Consider the following 18,612-nt stretch of genomic DNA (forward strand, 5'->3'; position numbering starts at 1 on the left):
TATTCCAGTGGTCCTTGATCAAATCCCTGACTTAAGAAATGAATGTCTGCTCTAAGAAAGATTACTAAAACTCCTGCCTCTCTACATTATTATTAACCCCTGCCTCTCTGGAAGCAGTTCCATGTGTGGACTCCTCTCCACTCCTCTAGGAATGGGGGGAGGGGCTAAGGGTTTTCAAGCTTGAGAGCAGTTGGTTTCATGTGCAGAGGGGACGATTCTAGTGTGTAAACCCCCGTGTTGACAGGGTTATGAGCACAGGATCAGTGGGCAGGAGAATAATCTATCTTGCCAGTTCCTAGATGTTTTAGGGTCCTCTTATTGCTTCCTTTGAAGACACTGTTTCCAATTTTAGTACTAACAAAATAACCATTTGTCCACTGGTGAGCACCCCTGGATGGGTTGGAGTCCATCCTCACTGTCTGGTCCTTCTCTCACAGCAGAGGGGGGGTGGCTGTGCCCTTGTCCCCTCAGAACTGTCAGTGCTTGGCTGCTGAGTGAAATTGCTATCTTTGTACTGTCATTTCATTGTGCATATTACAGATATGAAGTGGTGAGTGGTGATTTCATTAAAGAGGTGTGTGAATTTTGCATCCCAAGTGGAACAAGACACAGTATATCCTGCATAATTTTCTAGCTCTGCAGTATCACTTGGTACCCAAAGGCTTCACTGGTTTCCTCCCAGTTGCTCACTTCAGGGGCTACAGTGAGAGGGATCATCTCCCTCCACCTGACCTGCTGTAACCAGAGCTGCTCTCATTTGGTTAGTTTTGCTCCTGAGATTTTTTTTCCTAATGTTTTATTTGTCGCGGAGTGAATCAGCTGCATCTAGTTTCAATCTGCACGTTATTTTATATGACTCTGTAAGGAAGGGAAACTGTACAAGGATGTGTCACACATGTTCAAAGAGCATGATTAGATTGGCTGAGGCTTAAGCAGCTGCCTGATTGGGGAATCCTGGTTGGCTGCTTGTGGCTGGTAATTCCTAAGATTTTTCTGGGATCTGAGTGCACTGGCTTAGGTGTTGGTTTGTGGGCACCGACTGCCAAGGCTTTAGAGCCAGTCTGGCCTCATGGCCTCCTTGCTTAATTACTTTTACAGGTGGAATATTGAATTCCATTGGGAACTTCCTGAGTTTACGGGGCAGTTGTAGAGACCAGGGAGATGCATCTCTCTGTCCAGGGCTGATTCCTATATGTCTTGTCCCACCTGGGACACATGATACTATGACAGGGGTCAGCAGATATTTGATGAGTGCCTCTTACCTATATGCAGATGTGCTTGCGCCCACCTCTCTGTCAAGTTTAGCTTTCTTTCCCAGAATATTCTCCCTAATTGACTGCTTTTTCACAATCCTACTTCTCACATGAGGCTTCTCTCAGTTTGCACATTGTCTAAAAGACTGTGCTGATCCTCCCACCAACTTCTGTATGTCTTGCTTCCCTGAGTGCCCAGAGCAGTTATGTCAGTGTCCTCCATTTTTAACACGTGAGCCCACATTTCTTTCACATCCTCCAGCACCTAACACAGGGTTTGGCAGGGAACAGAATGCTCAGTTCTGTGTTGAGCTGACTGTACTAGATTTCTCAAGAAGAATTCTAGACCCAGGGATCATTTTCCTCCAGAAATCATAATTTAAGACCAGATAACTTTTCCTGATTAATATTAGGTTGGTTTAATATTATTGAATGTAAATTAATTCCTCTCAAACTTTTTTATTTTAGGGAAAAATGGTGAAAAGGGGGACTTACACTGAGTTCCTGAAATCCGGGGTACATATTTTTTCCCTTTTTGAGAAGGGGAATGAGCAGTCTGAACTATCTCCAGTTCTAGAAACTCCCACTCTGATCTCCGAGTCTTCGGTTCCATCTCAACCATCTCCCAGACCTTTGTTGAAACGTGCGGCTCCAGAAGACCAAGATGTGAGTTTCTCATCCTGCAGTGTGCCCGGGTCTGTTGGCTCTTGGTGGTCTCATGGACCTTCAGTCTGCTCTGCTCATGACATCTTCATTTGTCCCAAAGTAGACCCTAAGGTTCCCAAAGTCTTGTTCCGTGGAGTTGGTAGCGTTAGAAGAGCATGAAGGGAGCAAGCCTGCTTGGGGTTCCCCTTTGGTGTCAGATGGAGACTCTCATGGAGACCAGGAGTGGGTGCACCGCTGTGAATTTCTGAGTGAATGTGGCTCACACAGATTGAGGATTCTTCAGTTTACCATAGTTACATCCTAGTCATGCTAGTGGTCCCCGGCTTCCCTTATGCATCTAGAGGCTTAATGTGAAGACCCTCTTAGACTGAGTCCTGCTGTGACCACATTAAATCAGCTACTTTTCTTATATGTTGGAATATTCTGGCACTGCAGCTGACTGACGGTATTATTTTGCCTTAGTGTCAGATGGTTTGTGATTTGGCCAGAGGTAGTGTGTGTAAAGGACCTGACTCACAGCAGACACTTTGTAATTAGTTCCCATCTTCCTTTCTTACCCTTCAACACTGAGACCTACATTTTATCCACCTTGAATCCCAGTGGCCAGCATAGAGACCTGGACATCCTTGGTCCATGTGACTGTATGATCCATCCTGTCCTCCAGACAGAAGTACAGAAATGCACTAGATCTCCCTTAAAAACATCCACAGGTATTCCTTGATGTCCAAAGCTTCACTATCCAGACCCAGGAGCCTGGATGATTCTGATAACTGTTTAGATTAGTCCCTCATATTCCACACTCGGGAATCACTCTGTGAGGCTTAGGAACCAAATAGATTTGGATCATATGCTTGTCCCTTGCTATCCAAACTCATATTAATCCAACTCACTCTGCGAACTCAGTTTACTGTGTTTGGTTAGTACTTTGAGCCCTAAGAATGTTGTATGTTCCTGTCATTGAGTGACACCGTCATCTGGAGGGATACACTAGCTCCATATCATTCTGTGTGTTATTTTGGAAGAAGCTTCTGCATTTATACTTGAATCAGATGGGCTGTGCTTGTGCTCAGAGTCTTGATTTACTTTAAGCAGAGCTACCCAAATGTGAATGACCTCATGCAAATGATGTTTCCTTGTTTGTAATAGATTCCTAGGAGTAGAATGGCTGGGTCCAAAGGTAGATGCACACATGGTTTCACTAGATATTCCCACATCCTTCTCCACTGGAGATGCACCATCCTGCACTCCTACCAGTGTATGAGATGTGTCAGTTTCTCCACAGCTTTGCAGCGGTGGACATTGTTGAACTTTTGAAATTTGGGGGTTCTTTATTTAAAATTTCATCTCTCACTGCCATTTTTCCTCCCAGACTGAGAATATACAGGTTACACTACCTCTAGAGGATCATTTGGAAGGAAAAGTTAGTTTTAAGACCTATGAGAATTACTTCACAGCCGGTGCTGACTGGCCTGTCCTCATCTTCCTTATTCTAGTAAACATCGCAGCTCAGGTACGTAAGAGTATATATTTTGGTTTATACACTCAGCTTGATGTTTATGTACTATTTATACTGTATTTTATAAATATTTTAAAATACGTGTATTAAGAGATTTGTCTCAAAGAACTGGCCCCTGAAGTTGTGAGATCTAGCCGGGTGAATGTGAAATCAGAAAGGCAGGCCTGCAGGCTGGAACCTCAGGGGGGAGTTGACCCTGCTGTCTTGAGGCAGAATTTCTTCCTCCTCCAGGAAGCCTCAGGTTTTGCTCTAAGATCCTTTGATCGACTGAACGAGGCCACAACAGTGTTGAGGGTGATCTCCTCTCCTGAAGTTCTCATGATGGATGTGAACCACATCCACAAAATAGCTTCACAGCAACATCTAGACGAGTGTTTGGTGAATCACTGGAGACTGTCCCAGCCAAGCTGACACAGAAGACTGACCATCACAGCACCTGTCAAGCTTTTTCCTTTGAAAAACCTCAACATCTATATTGTTATCATTGCATTTTGTAGTCCACTTGGATTTGCTGTGGGCTACATTATCTGTGGGGACCAAAATAAGTGAGGCTTACTGATGTGTGTATATGACAGGTTGTATGGGAAAAGGGGATATATTTTAGAGATATTAAAATGTAGCATGCCCTTCCCTGACCTGTGATCATCTGGGGTGTGGGGCTTGGTGCAGACCTGAGCTGGAAGGACCGCCTCCGTGTTCTGGAGCCTTTCCATCCCCCAGCCTGGTGAGCGGGGTGAGAGGGCTCAGTAATGTTGGTGTCTGAGTGACTGTTGTTTCCTGATCCAGGTAGTCTACGTCCTGCAGGATTGGTGGCTTGAAGACTGGTGAGTGATTCCTGGTCTGACCCAAAGTGCTGTGAAGTGTATATGAAGCCTCACTTTCCCACAGACAGGGGGGAGGTGGTGCTTGCTCAGCCTCCTCTTCTGACCCTCATGTAGTTTCCTGAAGAAAAAGTAAACTTGATGGTGGAACGTGACTCTCCCATGGTGTTTCCTCATGTCTGACTCTTTAGCAGCTTCTTCACAGACACTTTTGAGAACTGAAAGTCATGATTCAAATCTTTAAAAGGGAGACAGACACAGAGCCTTATGACCTGGGGAACACTTTTCAACATAAAAACATGTGTTTGGAATCAAAGTATTTTTTTTCTTTAATTTTTGTGTAAATTCTTTTTATATGTATAATGTCATATTTTTTCTCCCTTGTTCCATAGGGCGAATATACAAGGAGACCTGTATTTTAGGGTATATGGAAAAGAAGATTTAACTTTTATTCTCAATCTGAACTGGTACTTTACAGTTTTTTCAGGTAAAGTTGAATCATCTAGTCCGTTATATGAGAGTCTGAGGTGTTTACAATGAGGCTGTGTAAGCAACTAGGGCCTCTAGGGGTAATTCAGTAATGTCTTATGAGATTAAGAATCTGAGTTGAAAAGTTGCATTTATGCTGTGAGTTAACTAAAATAATTATTTTTAAAATCTAGACATCTAGAAGAAAGAGGTTGAAGTAAGACTCATAATTTACTGTGCACTGGATTTTGGAAGTTAAACCAGGATTGCACATTATGAAAATCAGCCACTGGAAATATGTGGCTATTGTCTATTCTAATAGGTCGCTTTAGCTAAATCTTGTATCCTCGTATGAATGGGCAAGGAGATTAGAAAGGGATCTCCATCCTGTGGTTCAGAGTGTTCTAATTTCGTCTGAATAAATCCTGGCTTTTATTTATCTTACATGAAATTCTCTGGCAGCAAGGGTCCTGAAATAAAAGTGTTATTGCCTTGTAGGTATGCAGACTTCCACCCTGCTCCTCTCTTGGGCTTCACTAATTACTTGAGAAGCTAAGCAGGAAGTAATCCAGTGTGTGGGATTAGAATTCCTTCTCTTTCTTACCTTGAGATCACAGTGTTATCTCATCCCCAACTGTGTGGTTGATTTAACATTTGGCTTGCCAGACTAATAACATGACCCTCTCTAGTCACAGGAGTGTTTAGAATATATATAGCATTCATCTTCACCTAAAATTTTAAATATCTTCTTCCATTCATCTGTTGATGGACATCTAGATTGCTTCCATGTCCTAGCGTTTGTAAATAGTGCTGCTGTGAACCTTGAGGGCCATGTGTCTTTTGGATTATGATGTCCTCAGGATATTGCCCAGTTGTGGGATTGCTGGGTCACATGGTAGTTTTATTCGTAGTTTTTTAAGGAATTGTCATACTGTTCTCCATAGGGGCTGTATCAATGTACATTCCCACCAACAGTGTAAAAAGGTTTCCTTTTCTCCACACTCTCTCTGGCATTTATTGAGTGTAGATTTTTTGATGATGGCCATTGTGACTCTGGAAAGTCCTACCTTATTGTAGTTTTGATCTACATATGGATATGAGAGTTGGACTATCAAGATAGCTGAACACCAAAGAATTGATGCTTTTGAACTGTGGTATTGGAGAAGACTCTTGGGAATCTCTTGGACTGCAAGGAGAACCAACCAGTCCATCCTAAAGGAAATCAGTCCTGAATATTCATTGAAAGGACTGATGCTGAAGCTGAAGCCCCAACACTTTGGCCACCTGAAGCAAAGAACTGACTCCTTGGAAAAGGCCCTGATGTTGGGAAAGACTGAAAGCAGGAGGAGAAGGGGACGACAGAGGATGAGATTGTTGGATGGCATTACCCACTTGAGAGACTTGAGTTTGAGCAAGCTCCAGGAGTTGGTTATGGACAGGGAAGCCTGGCGGCCTGCAGTCCATGGGGTTGCAAAAAGACAGATACGACTGAGTGACTGAACTGAATTAACCTGAAAAATTAGTGATGTTGAACATTTTTTCATGTGCCTTTTGGCCATCTGTCTGTCTTCTTTGGAAAGTGTCTATTTAAGTCTTCTGCCCATTTTATTTATTTATTTATCTATTTTGAGTTACATGAGCTGTTTGTATATTTTGGAAATTAATCCCTTGAAAATTGCTTAGTGTGCAGATATTTTTTCCCATTATCAAGGTTGTCTTTTCATTTCATTTATGGTACATATATACACTAGCATATTGTTGATGTTCAGTTGCTAAATCATGTCTGACTCATTTTTGACCCCATGGACTGTAGCCTATCAGGCTCCTCTTCCATGTGGTCTCCTAGGCAAAAATACTGGAGTGGTTGCCATTTTCTTCTCCAGGGGATCTACCTGACCCAGGGATTGAACCTGCATCCTCCATTGGCAGGCAGGTTCTTATCACTGAGCCACCAGGGAAGCCCACACTGGAATATTACTCAACAATAAAAAGGAAAAAAATTGGGTCATTTGTAGACATGGATGGACCTAGACTCTGTCATACAGAGTGAAGTAAGTCAGAAAGAGAAAAACAAAAAATGCATAATTAACACATATATGTGGAATCTAGAAAAATGGTACAATATAGATGGACCTATTTGTACAGTAGGAATAGAGACCAGTGAGTTATTTCTGGTCTGACCCAAAGTGCTATGAAATCTACACGAAGCCTCACTTTCCTGCAGGCAGAGGAGAGGTGGGGCTTGTTTAACCTCCTCTTATGACCCTCATGTAGTTTCCCTGAAGAAAAAGTAAACTTGGTGAATGTGACCCTCCCACGGTGTTTCCCCACGTCTGACCCTTTAGCAGCTTCTTCACAGACGATGTTGAGAACTGAAAGTCATGATTCAAATCTTTAAGAGGGAGACAAACACAGGGCCTTGTGAGCTGGGAAACACTTTTCAGCATAAAATACGTTTCTCGAATCAAAGTATTTTTTAAAAATATTTGTGTAAATTCTCTTTATACATATAAAATATAATGATTTTTAGATGTAAAAATGTAGAGGTAAAGAATAGATGGATGACTCTGGTTAAGGGGGTAAGTTAGAAAATTGGGATTGACATATCTACACTACCATGTATAAAACAAATAGCTAGTGGGAAGTTGTTTTTGTGTAGCACAGGGAGCTCAGCTTGGTACTCTGTGGTGACCTAGAGGGGTGGAAATGGTGGTGGAGAGGGAGGTCCAGGAGAGAAGGGATATTTGTATACATGTAGCTGATTCACTTCCTTGTACAGCAGAAACTAACACAACATTGTAAGACAACTATACCCCAATTAAAATTTTTTTTAATTTAAATATTCCCACAGGAAATGTTTGGACAAGCTTTCTACAAAAAATGATATATTTGAAAATCCACTCGTTTAAATTTGGCATTTGTTTTATTGATCACTTGCTAAGAAACTTAAACCCATTAGCTGTTTACCTTCTGAACTGGTGGACTATGCGGACTTAAAGAAGGAGGAAGGGATTCTGTTACACGTTCATATAGGATGGTGGGCTAATAAGGCAAATGCCTGTTGATGGAATTCAGGAATTTGAGCAGCTTTCAGAATTTAAATAACACTGATGTGTCATCTGGAGGGAAAAAAAGTACTTGATAGAATATTTATTACAGAAGCTATCCCCACTCAATTTACCATTGTGAGCTGAAGAGATGTTTGGAGGGCTGTTTTGAGTCATAGCTGTTTGATACATAGTAGTGATCATTTATGCCATTGAAAAGACATACATTTAAACTATGATATTTATTTACAAATGCTTTATGTTTCTATAAATCACTTAGTGAAGGATTAGTTGCTAATTTAGATTAATTACCTCATGTCAAAATCTAATTTGTAGTTTCTTCCAATTCAGTTGTTTAAGAGATGGTCCTCTTACAACTTAACATGATCTTTTCATACTCTTTAAAGCTACTTGGGCATAGAAGTAGCTACTTTATTATTTATTTTTAAAATTTTTACTAATTTTTATTACAGTATAGTTGTAGCATAACCATGCTGTGTTACTTTCTGGTGTACAGGAAAGTGAACCAGTTATACATATACATGGATCCTCTCATTTTTGGATTTCTTTCCCATTTAGATCACCACAGAGCACTGAATAGAGTTCTCTGTGCCATACAGTAGGTTCTCAAGTAGCAACGTTACATGAAAGTAAATAGATATTTACTTGTAATTAGATGTTTACAAGGAAATGCTGAGTCTTTTCTCTTGTTCCCTGTTAATTCATATGTTGGCTCCAAAGCATACCGGAGTTTTAGATTATGGGACATATTGAAAGTAGTGATATTTGAAATGAGGGGAAAGGAAGATCAACTACTTTTTATCAGTTTAGTTCAGTCACTCAGTCGTGTCTGACTCTTTGCGACCCCATGGACTGCAGCACGCCAGGCCTTCCCGTCTATCACCAACTCCTGGAGTTTACTCAAACTCATGGCCATTGAGTCGGTGATTAAATCCAACCATCTCATCCTCTGTCGTCCCCTTCTCCTCCCACCTTCAATCTTTCCCAACATCAGAGTCTTTTCAAATGAGTCAGCTCTTCGCATCAGGTGGCCAAAGCATTGGAGTTTCAGCTTCAGCATCAGTCCTTCCAATGAATATTCAGGACTGATTTCCTTTAGGATGGACTAGTTGGATCTCCTTGCAGTCCAAGGGACTCCCAAGAGTCTTCTCCAACACCACAGTTCAAAAGCATCAAGTCTTCGGCGCTAGCTTTCCTATGGTCCAACTCTCACATCCATACATGACCACTGGAAAAACCATAGCCTTAACTAGATGGACCTTTGTTGGCAAAGTAATGTCTCTGCTTTTTAATATGCTGTCTAGGTTGGTCATTACTTTTCTTCCAAGGAGTAAGTGTCTTTTTATTTCATGGCTGCAGTCACCATCTGCAGTGATTTTGGAGCCCAAAAAAATAAAGTCTGCCACTGTTTCCACTGTTTCCCCATCTATTTCCCATGAAGTGATGGGACCAGATGCCATAATCTTAGTTTTCTGAATGTTGAGCTTTAAGCCAACTTTTTCACTCTCCTCTTTCACTTTCATCAAGAGGCTCTTTAGTTCTTCATTTTCTTCCATAAAGGTGGTGTCATCTGCATATCTGAGGTTATTGACAGTTCTCCTGGCAATCTTGATTCCAGCTTATGCTTCATCCAGCCCAGCCTTTCTCATGATGTACTCTGCATATAAGTTAAATAAGCAGAGTTACAATATATAGCCTTGACGTACTCCTTTCCCAATTTGGAACCAGTCTGTTGTTCCATGTCCAGTTCTAACTGTTGCTTCCTGACCTGCATACAGATTTATCACGAGGCAGGTCAGGTGGTCTGGTATTCCCATCTCTTTCAGAATTTTCCAGAGTTTATTGTGATCCACACAGTCAAAGGCCTTGGCATAGTCAATAAAGCATAAGTAGATGTTTTTCTGGAACTCTCTTGCTTTTTCGATGATCCAGTGGATGTTGGCAATTTGATCTGTGGTTTGTCTGCCTTTTCCAAAACCAGCTTGAACATCTGGAAGTTCACAGTTCATGTATTGTTGAAGCCTGGCTTGGAGAATTTTGAGCATTACTTTACTAGTGTGTGAGATGAGTGTAATTGTGTGGTAGTTTGAGCATTCTTTGGCATTGCCTTTCTTAGGGATTGGAATATAAACTGACCTTCTCCAGTCCTGTGGCCACTGCTGAGTTTTCCAAATTTACTGGCATATTGAGTGCAGCACTTTCACAGTATCATCTTTTAGAATTTGAAACATCTCACCTGGAATTAATTATCTTTTTTCTCCTGAGTTTTTATTAGGACTTTTAATTGAATTAGGGAAACCTAGAATGAACCTGTAGTTTATACATGATTTCCACCTTCCTCCGTGTTGTTTCTATTTCATGAGAGGAAAATGGAAAATAGTGATTTTTATATTCTTCTTTATAAATGTATTTTGTGAAAGCATTGAGCTCTTACACAATCTGTTGTATATGTGTATTTACATGTATATATAAATTTATTGATTCTATATTCTATATATGTAAATTTTCTGTATAAATTTTACTTATGGAATAAAACACACAGTATCTTTATAAACTGCCTACCATGCTTTAACATCATTGAGGATAAGGCAGAGATCTTGTGCTGAGTGATGTTTCTTTATTTCAGGGTTAATTGTATCTACCATACTTCTTGGCATCACAAGATCTCTGTTGATATTCTACGTCCTTGTTAATTCTTCACAAACTTTGCACAACAAAATGTTGGAGTCCATTTTGAGAGCTCCGGTATTATTCTTCAATAGAAATCCAATAGGTAAGTCAGACACCGGGTTTCTCTATGTCTTGTTAACACTTTTAATGCCTAATTATGTTTGATATTTGAAAATGGAAGAGATGCTAGGACAAAAATCACTGTGCATGTTGATTAGTTTTATATAAAAATTTTCAAAGCTATTTTTTTCTACCAGAGTAAATCTGAATATAGGAGTGTATGAGTTTCTGTTGCAATTTTTGTGTGTCTGTAAAGATAAATGAATGTTTACTTTGCAGGATGGTTTAGGAGTCCATTTGTTGTGTGGCATATGAAACATCCAACAGATAATGAAAAGGTGTTGAGATGTTTTTGGCAAGTTGTTGGAACGCTGGCTGTGTTATAGTGTTACACTAACTAGGAAGGACCTTCTCCCAGGAACATCTCTGTAGGAGACAGGCTGTGTGTGTCTTTGTTTCACTGCCATTCATTTCTGGGACCACAGAGCTCTGACATGCGTTCATAGTTTGAGGTTTACCTAAATGGTAATGGAAAGTTAGTTAAAACAGGAGATCGGTTAAATGTATACATCCTCCTCAATAAAATCAGCTCTCTAGTTTTGCAATGGACTTTTGGTTACATTTAAGTGGTCTTGTGGTATGTGGCAGGTGGATCTTCAGTATTAAGGAAGAGCGTCCCTGAAAGTTTCCTAGTGGTTGCTTCCTCTACCTTGAGGCCTTTGACCTGTCTTGCTTCAGAAAGTAGCCTCCTGACCTGGGTTCCTATGAAGGGTTAGTTCATCAGCTCACATGCCCACTCTGTCCCAGTAGTTAGACTTGTGCTGAGGCCCAGAGTGGCTTTGTTTTTGCAGGTGATAATTGACAGGACCTGTTGAGTTAGGGGTGAGGGAGGGAGGACAGCAGTAGCCTCAGCCTGGTCATCACCTAGCTGTGTGGATAGCTAGTGTGGATAAAGCAGGTAGATACTACTGGGCAGGCAAATCTCCAGGCAGGATGTTGTCATGGTGATAATTATGGATTCTAGAACCAGCTGGCTAGGTTCAGTCCTGTTGCTAGTTACTAATAGCAATAGCCATTATAGTTATGTTAATCTTTATGTATGTGCTGGTTATTTCATTTCTCTGTGTCTCGATTTTCTAACCAGTAAAATATGAGGATACTATTAACACACTGGCAAAGACTAGAGGTTGCTTCAAGAAAATTAGAGATACCAAGGGAACATTTCAAGCAAAGATGGGCACAATACAGGACAGAAATGGTATGGACCTAACAGAAGCAGTAGATAGTAAGAAAAGGTGGCAAGAATACACAGAAGAACTATACAAAAAAGACCTTCATGACCCAGATAACCGCGATGGTGTGATCACTCACCTAGAGCCAGACTTCCTGGAGTCTGAAGTCAGATGGGTGTTAGAAGCATCACTACCAAAAAGCTAGTGGAGGTGATGGAATTCCAGCTGAATTATTTCAAGTTCTAAAAGATGCTCCTGTTAAAGTGCTGCACTCAGTATGCCAACAAATTTGGAAAACTCAGCAGTGGCCATAGGACTGGAAAAAGTCAGTTTTCATTCCAATCCCAGAGAAAGGCAATGCCAAAGAATGTTCAAACTACTGCACAATTGCACTCATCTCTCACGCTAGCAAAGTAATGCTCAAAATTCTCCAAGTGAGGCTTCAACAGTTCCTGAATCGAGAACTTCCAGATATTCAAACTGGTTTTAGAAAAGGCAGAGGAACCAGAGATCAAGCTGCCAACATCTGTTGGATCATCAAAAAGGCAAGAGAGTTCCAGAAAAACATCTACTTCTGCTTTATTGACTGTGCCAAGGCCTTTGACTGCATGGATCACAATAAACTCCAGAAAATTCTGAAAGAGATGGGAATACCAGACCACCTGACCTGCCTCCTAAGAAATCTGTTTGCAGGTCAGGAATCAACAGTTAGAACTGGACACGAAACAGTGAACTGGTTCCACGTGCGGAAAGGAGTATGTCAAGGCTGTATATAGTCACCCAGCTTATTTAACTTATATGCAGAGTACATCATGTGAAATCCTGAGCTGGATGAAGGTCAAGCCAGAATCAAGATTGCCAGGAGAAATATCAATAACCTCAGATAAGCAGATGACACCACCCTTATGGCAGAAAGCAAAGAGGAACTGAGGAGCCTCTTGATGAAAGTGAAAGAGGAGAGTGAAACAGCTGGCTTAAAACTCAACATTCAAAGAACTAAGATCATGACATCTGGTCGCATCACTTCATGGCAGATAGGTGGGGAAACAGTGGAAATAGTGAGACTTTGTTTTCTTGGGCTCCAAAATCACTGCTGATGGTGATTTCAGCCATGAAATTAAAAGACGCTTGCTCCTTGGAAGAAGAGCTATGACCAATCTAGACAGCATATTAAAAAGCAGAGACATTTCTTTGCTGACTAAAGTCCATCTGGTCAAAGCTATAGTTTTTCCAGTAGTCATGAATGGATGTGAGATTTGGACCATAGGAAAGCTAGCACCGAAGACTTGATCTTTTTGAACTGTGGTTTTGGGGAAGACTCTTGGGAGTCCCTTGGACTGCAAGGAGATCCAACCAGTCCATCCTAAAGAAAATCAGTCCTGAATATTTATTGGAAGGACTAATGTTGAAGCTGAAACTCCAATGCTTTGGCCATCTGATGCGAAGAGCTGACTCATTTGAAAAGACCCTGATGTGGGGAAAGATTGAAGGCGGGAGGAGAAGGGGATGACAGAGGATGAGATGGTTGGATGTTATCACCAGCTTGATGGACATGAGTTTGAGCAAGCTCTGGGAGTTGGTGATGGACTGGGAGGCCTGGCGTGCTGCAGTCCATAGAGCTGCAAAGAGTCAGATACGACTGAGCGACTTAACTGAACTGACTGATTCACACACTTATGAATATCTCAGTAATGTGGGCATTAAGCAGATTAATACATTCACAACACTTAGCACATGGGCAGTGCCTGAAGAACCTTAGTGAGGATGATGACATGGTGTCTGGGAGCTTCGTCTCCTGTGAAATGAAAATAACTGCTGCTCTTTCCTGTTCCACAAGACTCTTATGATGATTAAATAATACTGTTGAGGTCAGCATCATGTGTAGATTTACTCAGCACATGTTGTTTGGTCCAGGCAGGAGCAGAGCATAGGATAGTAAACTGCGGAGGCCCACACAGATCTCCTCTTATTATGAAGCTGTAATGAGGGAATGATTAGAGGAGTCTGTGCTTTTATGGTTGTGAAGTTGCTTCACTTTTGTCAGTTAATTTGAAAACTACAGTCATAAAGTTGAGAGTATCAGGTGGGACTGGATTTCTGTTCTCAAAGCCTTTGAGTGCTCATGACCACAGTTAACCAGACTCTTTTGTATTCAAGACCTGTGGGTATCTCCAGATGCTGACTTATTTATTATTCAAGGATTTGGGATGAAGTTTAAGTCTTCAAGGTTACTAATCCTAGAGCAGCCAGCACACTAGGGTATATCTTGTCTCCCCTCCTGTGTTTATTAATATGACTTCATTCCTTCAACAAAATAGAAGCCCAAATGAGTACTGCAAAGATAGACCTAGTTTGTGCAAAAGGTTTAGGGGTCATAAATTATTTACTATTTTAGTGGTATATTAAATTGAACTCTTACCTGTGATTATTTTCAGAAGTGGAATTTGCAATAGATTTTTTATGGTGGACTTTGTTTCTGGTATATTTTGTCATGAAGAGAAAACCACATATAGTAGTTTTACTTGTTACCGAGTTCAAGCTTGCTCTGCTTGCCTCATGACAGGCCAGTAAGTCTTACAGACGAGGTGCTGAGGCAAGGAATAACAACTTTATTTGGAGAGCTGGCAGACTGAGAAGATGGCAAACAAATGTCTCAAAATAACAATCTTGTTGGGGTCTGAATGCTAGGTTCTTTTATAGAACAAAGAGGAGAGCAGGCAAGGAAGTCAAGTCAAAAGGCCATTTATCTTGCAAAATTGGAGAGGATGTGTTCATTTCTTCTTTTCTGCAGCCGTTCACAAGTGGCCAAGGTCAGACTGTCTCTCTGTGAGCAGAGAAAATCCACTTTAGTTTAACATTCAGGCAGAGAAGTAGGATTCCCCAACAAAAGCAATGAGTAGCAAAAGCTAAAGTCAAAGAGATCCAACATGTAGTCAAAACTGTTATAGTTCCTTTGATTTGCATCTCTGCTATCTGGGGCCAGTGTCCTGTGATATCTCATCCTGAGTCTCCTCAGGGTGCACCACCCTTGCAGGGGTGTCTGCAGAGTCCTGATGGCTGCAGCATCCTTTGTTTACTGATGTGACAGGTTGCATTTTTAGTTCACACCAAATATTTACTAGAAATTAGTTATTATCTTCTAATCTTACAGCCTTTAAGATATACTGTTGTTGTGGATTCTGAAAAGGGAAATAAAATCAACTATTATAAGTGATCCTTAGTCATTTAGTAATATTTCTGTTTTCCTGCCTACATCCCTCTGGTCTTCTTAGATGCTTATTCATAAACCTGTGTTTGTTACACCTGGTACACCTCTGAAAATAATGACTTATTACCCCAGTATTAAACTCACACTTGGAAATGACTGGAATCCACAATTTCCCAAAATGTGAGGGGATGTGAACCATCTGGAGGGAAAAAAATTACAGAGAAATTATGTTTATTTAAAAAGTATCACGGAAAAAGTAATCTTGATAACTAAAGCAAAATTAGTGTAACAATTAGGATTGACTTAAATATTTTGCAGTTGTTTATTACTGACTTAGCACTTGGAGTGAGTCTTAGATAAGAGATCTAAAAGGAGGGAACATTTTCAAATCCACCAACACTTCCCAGTACTGCCACAAGATTTCCCCCATTCTTTTGAAAATCAGGGCTCAATTTCAACTTCCTACTCACTGACATTTGGTGATATTTTTGTTTCTCTTTAGGTGTCATCCTATTTTCTCTTTCTTTTTATCACTTATATTGCCTTATTTCATTTTATATGAATTTGTAATATGTTAAATTTGCTGGTGTTGTTTAGTCGCTAAGTAATGTCTGACCCTTTTGTGTCCCCATGGACTGTAGCTCACTAGGCTCCTCTGTCCATGGGATTTCGCAGGCAAGAATACTGGAGTGGGTAGTCATTTTATTCTCCAGATGATCTTCCCAACCTAGGGATTAAACCCATGTCCCCAGCATTGGCAGGCAGATTCTTATCCACTGTACCACCAGGGAAGCCCCTAAATACATATGCTTTAAAAATATTATTTTGATTATTTCATGAATTGTTTCTCTTAAAGCTCCTACCTGAAGAAATGAGTGATTTTTTATATCTTGTTCTTGCAGGAAGAATTTTAAATCGTTTTTCGAAAGACATAGGTCAAATGGATGACTTACTGCCCTTGACATTTCTTGATTTCATCCAGGTAACATAGCAGTCTTATCAGAGCTCTCACAGGGAAAAGCAGGTGCCTGTTACTCAAGGCCTTTTCACAGGGGCTGAGGGTGGGCCTTTCAAACTGGTGATGTGTCCTATTATCTTCAGTAAGAGGCTGTGTTTGTAAGAGAGAGGTGTGGCTGTGACTGGGAGGCTGAGTTAACAAGAGAAATACCTGGGGCAGGAGTGGCTACACAGTCATGTCAAGGTTGGTCTGAAGCAGCCACATGCAGGGTAAGTGGTTCTCCCTCTGCCTTCCAGGTGTCTGGCGTGGATTCCCTTTACTGTGAGCATATTTCATAAGAGAGAGACAATGGTCTCTTACAGAAAGATAGCCTTGATAAACTAAATTATGCATTGTATCGGCCTTCCCAGGTGGCTCAGTGGTAAAGAAGTTTCCTGGGAATACAGGAAACACAAGAGACAAGAGTTCAGTCCTTGGGCGAAGAAGATCCCCTGGAGAAGGGGATGGTAACCCACTCCAGTATTCTTGCCTGGAAAATTCCATGGACAGAGGAGCCTGGCAGGCTATAGTCCATAGTGTTGCAGGGACTCAGACATGACTGAGCACAAGCACGATGCATTGTATTACCACCGAGGGCACATATTTACTGCATGGTTTTGTTTGGATAAAGCCATATGTGGTTACTTACAAAGAAAAGATTGGTAAAAATAAGTTGAAAATAATACTTTAGCAAGGACAATGCTGTTGTTTAGTCACTAAGTTGTGTCCAACTCTTTTGTGATCCCATGGACTACAGCCCTGCAGGCTCCTCTGTCCATGGGATTTCTAAGGCAAGGGTACTCGAGTGGGTTGCCATTGCCTAGGGGATCTTCCTGATCCAGGGATCAAACCTGTGTTTCCTGCATTGGCAGGCGAATTCTTTACCACTGAGCCATCTGGGAGGTCCAACAAGGATGACAGAGAGCATTTATTGAGGATACAAAGCCTTTAAGCCAGTAATTTGATTCCGGGATCAAAGTCACCTCAGAAAATGTCCTTTGTTTTCTAGGCTTTCTTTCTTTTCATGGGTTGATTGCTCTGTCTTGAGATGTCTTAAAGAAAGGAGAGAGAGAGAGAGACCTATGGAACAACTTCTATCCAGCTTCTGTTTTGTCTGTGAACTTGAGGTTCTAAAGAATGATGTTGTGTCATCTCAGCTCTCATCTCATTCAGTGTCTTTGCTCACATGGGGTGTTTTTTTTCTGTTATTTAATTCTGTCTACTTTTCAGTGATTAAGTTTGCAGGGAATTTTCCTTTTCTTCCCAAGTGTTAATTTTGGAAATAAAATGGATTATGAAAGACTGCACACACAAATGCAGCAGTGAACTTCTCACTGCAGACAGCATAGCCTGTGGGCAAGGCTTCCACTGTTACCAGTGTGAACAAAGCTGAGAGGCAGAGGCAGAGGACTTTTACTGCAAAAATGTCTGATTTTTTTCTATTTTGCAAACTTATTTTATAAATGTGCCCTGATGGGTTTAACTATGTAATTTATTCCCAGAAACAATTTTTTCCTAGAAACAGTGTCACATTTTAACAGTGATTGTGAATTGCTTTGAAAAGATTTTATGAAAGGTTTTGTTTCTTTGCTATGGCAAGGTAGGCCAAGGTTGGGTTTCTGCCACGTACTTAGCTCATGGTTAGTTAGTGGTCATATCAGAATTGTCGCATATTTTTGCATGACAGATAGAGACAAGGATAGATGCTACCTGATTTCAGTAGGAAACATTCTCATTAAAGAGGAGAGAAAATTCTAGTCTTGCAGATTTGCAATCCCAGCTCTGCCACTTGTAGTTCAATTATCTTGAAGTTGAAGGTGGAGGTGTCCTGTAGGTCATTGGAAGTAAGAGTTTGGTGTTGGAGGGGGAGATCTGGGATGAGCATGGAGCCTGTGTACCCTTCACTGAGCTGGTAGTAGCTGAATCTGTGAGGATGACAAGATGGCCCAGAGAGAGGGAAGCATTTTTAGGGGCCAAGATAAGAAGACTCGATATCAGAGATTAAGTAGAGAGAGAAGGTGGAGGAGAAGAGACTCACAGTGAACAGCAAGGGAAAAAGAAGGAAGTAGGTTGACAAATCAAGGAAGGACAGGTCTGCTCAATGCAAATGAGAAGGTGAGTCCATGGAAAATTGTTGGTTGATTTGGAATCAGGAGATGTTGGTGACCCGAGAAGCAGGTTTCAGATGTGAGGAGGCCAGAGTGCAAAGGGCTGAGAATCTAGGAGGTGTGAAGGGAGTTGAGGTGAAGACAGGCTACTCCTAGAAGGAGTTTGACTAAAGCAGGAGAGAGGCCCATCTGGAATGTAGGGTCTGAGATGTTGCTGGTTGTCGGGGTGTATAGTTTGTGAGTTGGGGATGTGTGTGAGGTGGTGGGTGGTATTTCCCTCTCTCCCTCCTTCCCTTCAACAAACAGGGGTTAGAGTTGAGGCCTGAGGTACAGGGGCGAGTCAGGCATGAAGCCCTTCCCTCATGGGTCTCCTCCAGCTCCCCCAGGGAAGGAAGACGTCCAGAAACTCACCCCTTGCTCCTTGGGAATCCTAATTGTGGGAGCCCTGTGGAGGAAGTCCTGGAAGGCAAACTGGATGTGGGGGCCGGAGGCAGTTAGGGAGCCTGGTCCAGGAGGTGGGTGGAGCTTCCAGGAGGTGACCTTTG

The 18,612-nt window shown here is 41.4% G+C and overlaps 1 protein-coding gene across 5 annotated transcripts in view; it reads left to right on the plus strand.

Annotated features, from left to right (window-relative positions):
* LOC145530190 (ATP-binding cassette sub-family C member 4-like) overlaps positions 1–18,612 on the plus strand; it is a 159,188-nt gene that overhangs the window by 67,107 nt on the left and 73,469 nt on the right. For 3 of the 5 annotated variants that reach the window (XM_081551105.1, XM_081551108.1, XM_081551104.1), the window contains exons 15-20: positions 1,722–1,919; positions 3,289–3,429; positions 4,222–4,259; positions 4,649–4,743; positions 10,419–10,565; positions 15,865–15,944. In XM_081551105.1, the coding sequence (XP_081407231.1) occupies positions 1,722–1,919; positions 3,289–3,429; positions 4,222–4,259; positions 4,649–4,743; positions 10,419–10,565; positions 15,865–15,944 (699 nt within the window). Of the gene's footprint in view, positions 1–1,721; positions 1,920–3,288; positions 3,434–4,221; positions 4,260–4,648; positions 4,744–10,418; positions 10,566–15,864; positions 15,945–18,612 lie in introns of all 5 variants that reach the window. The other 2 variants (XM_081551106.1, XM_081551107.1) reach the window with 2 other exon arrangements.

Source organism: Giraffa tippelskirchi, chromosome 12 (assembly GCF_054371585.1).
Source record: "Giraffa tippelskirchi isolate mGirTip1 chromosome 12, T2T-mGirTip1v1.2.pri, whole genome shotgun sequence".
NCBI lineage: Eukaryota > Metazoa > Chordata > Mammalia > Artiodactyla > Giraffidae > Giraffa > Giraffa tippelskirchi.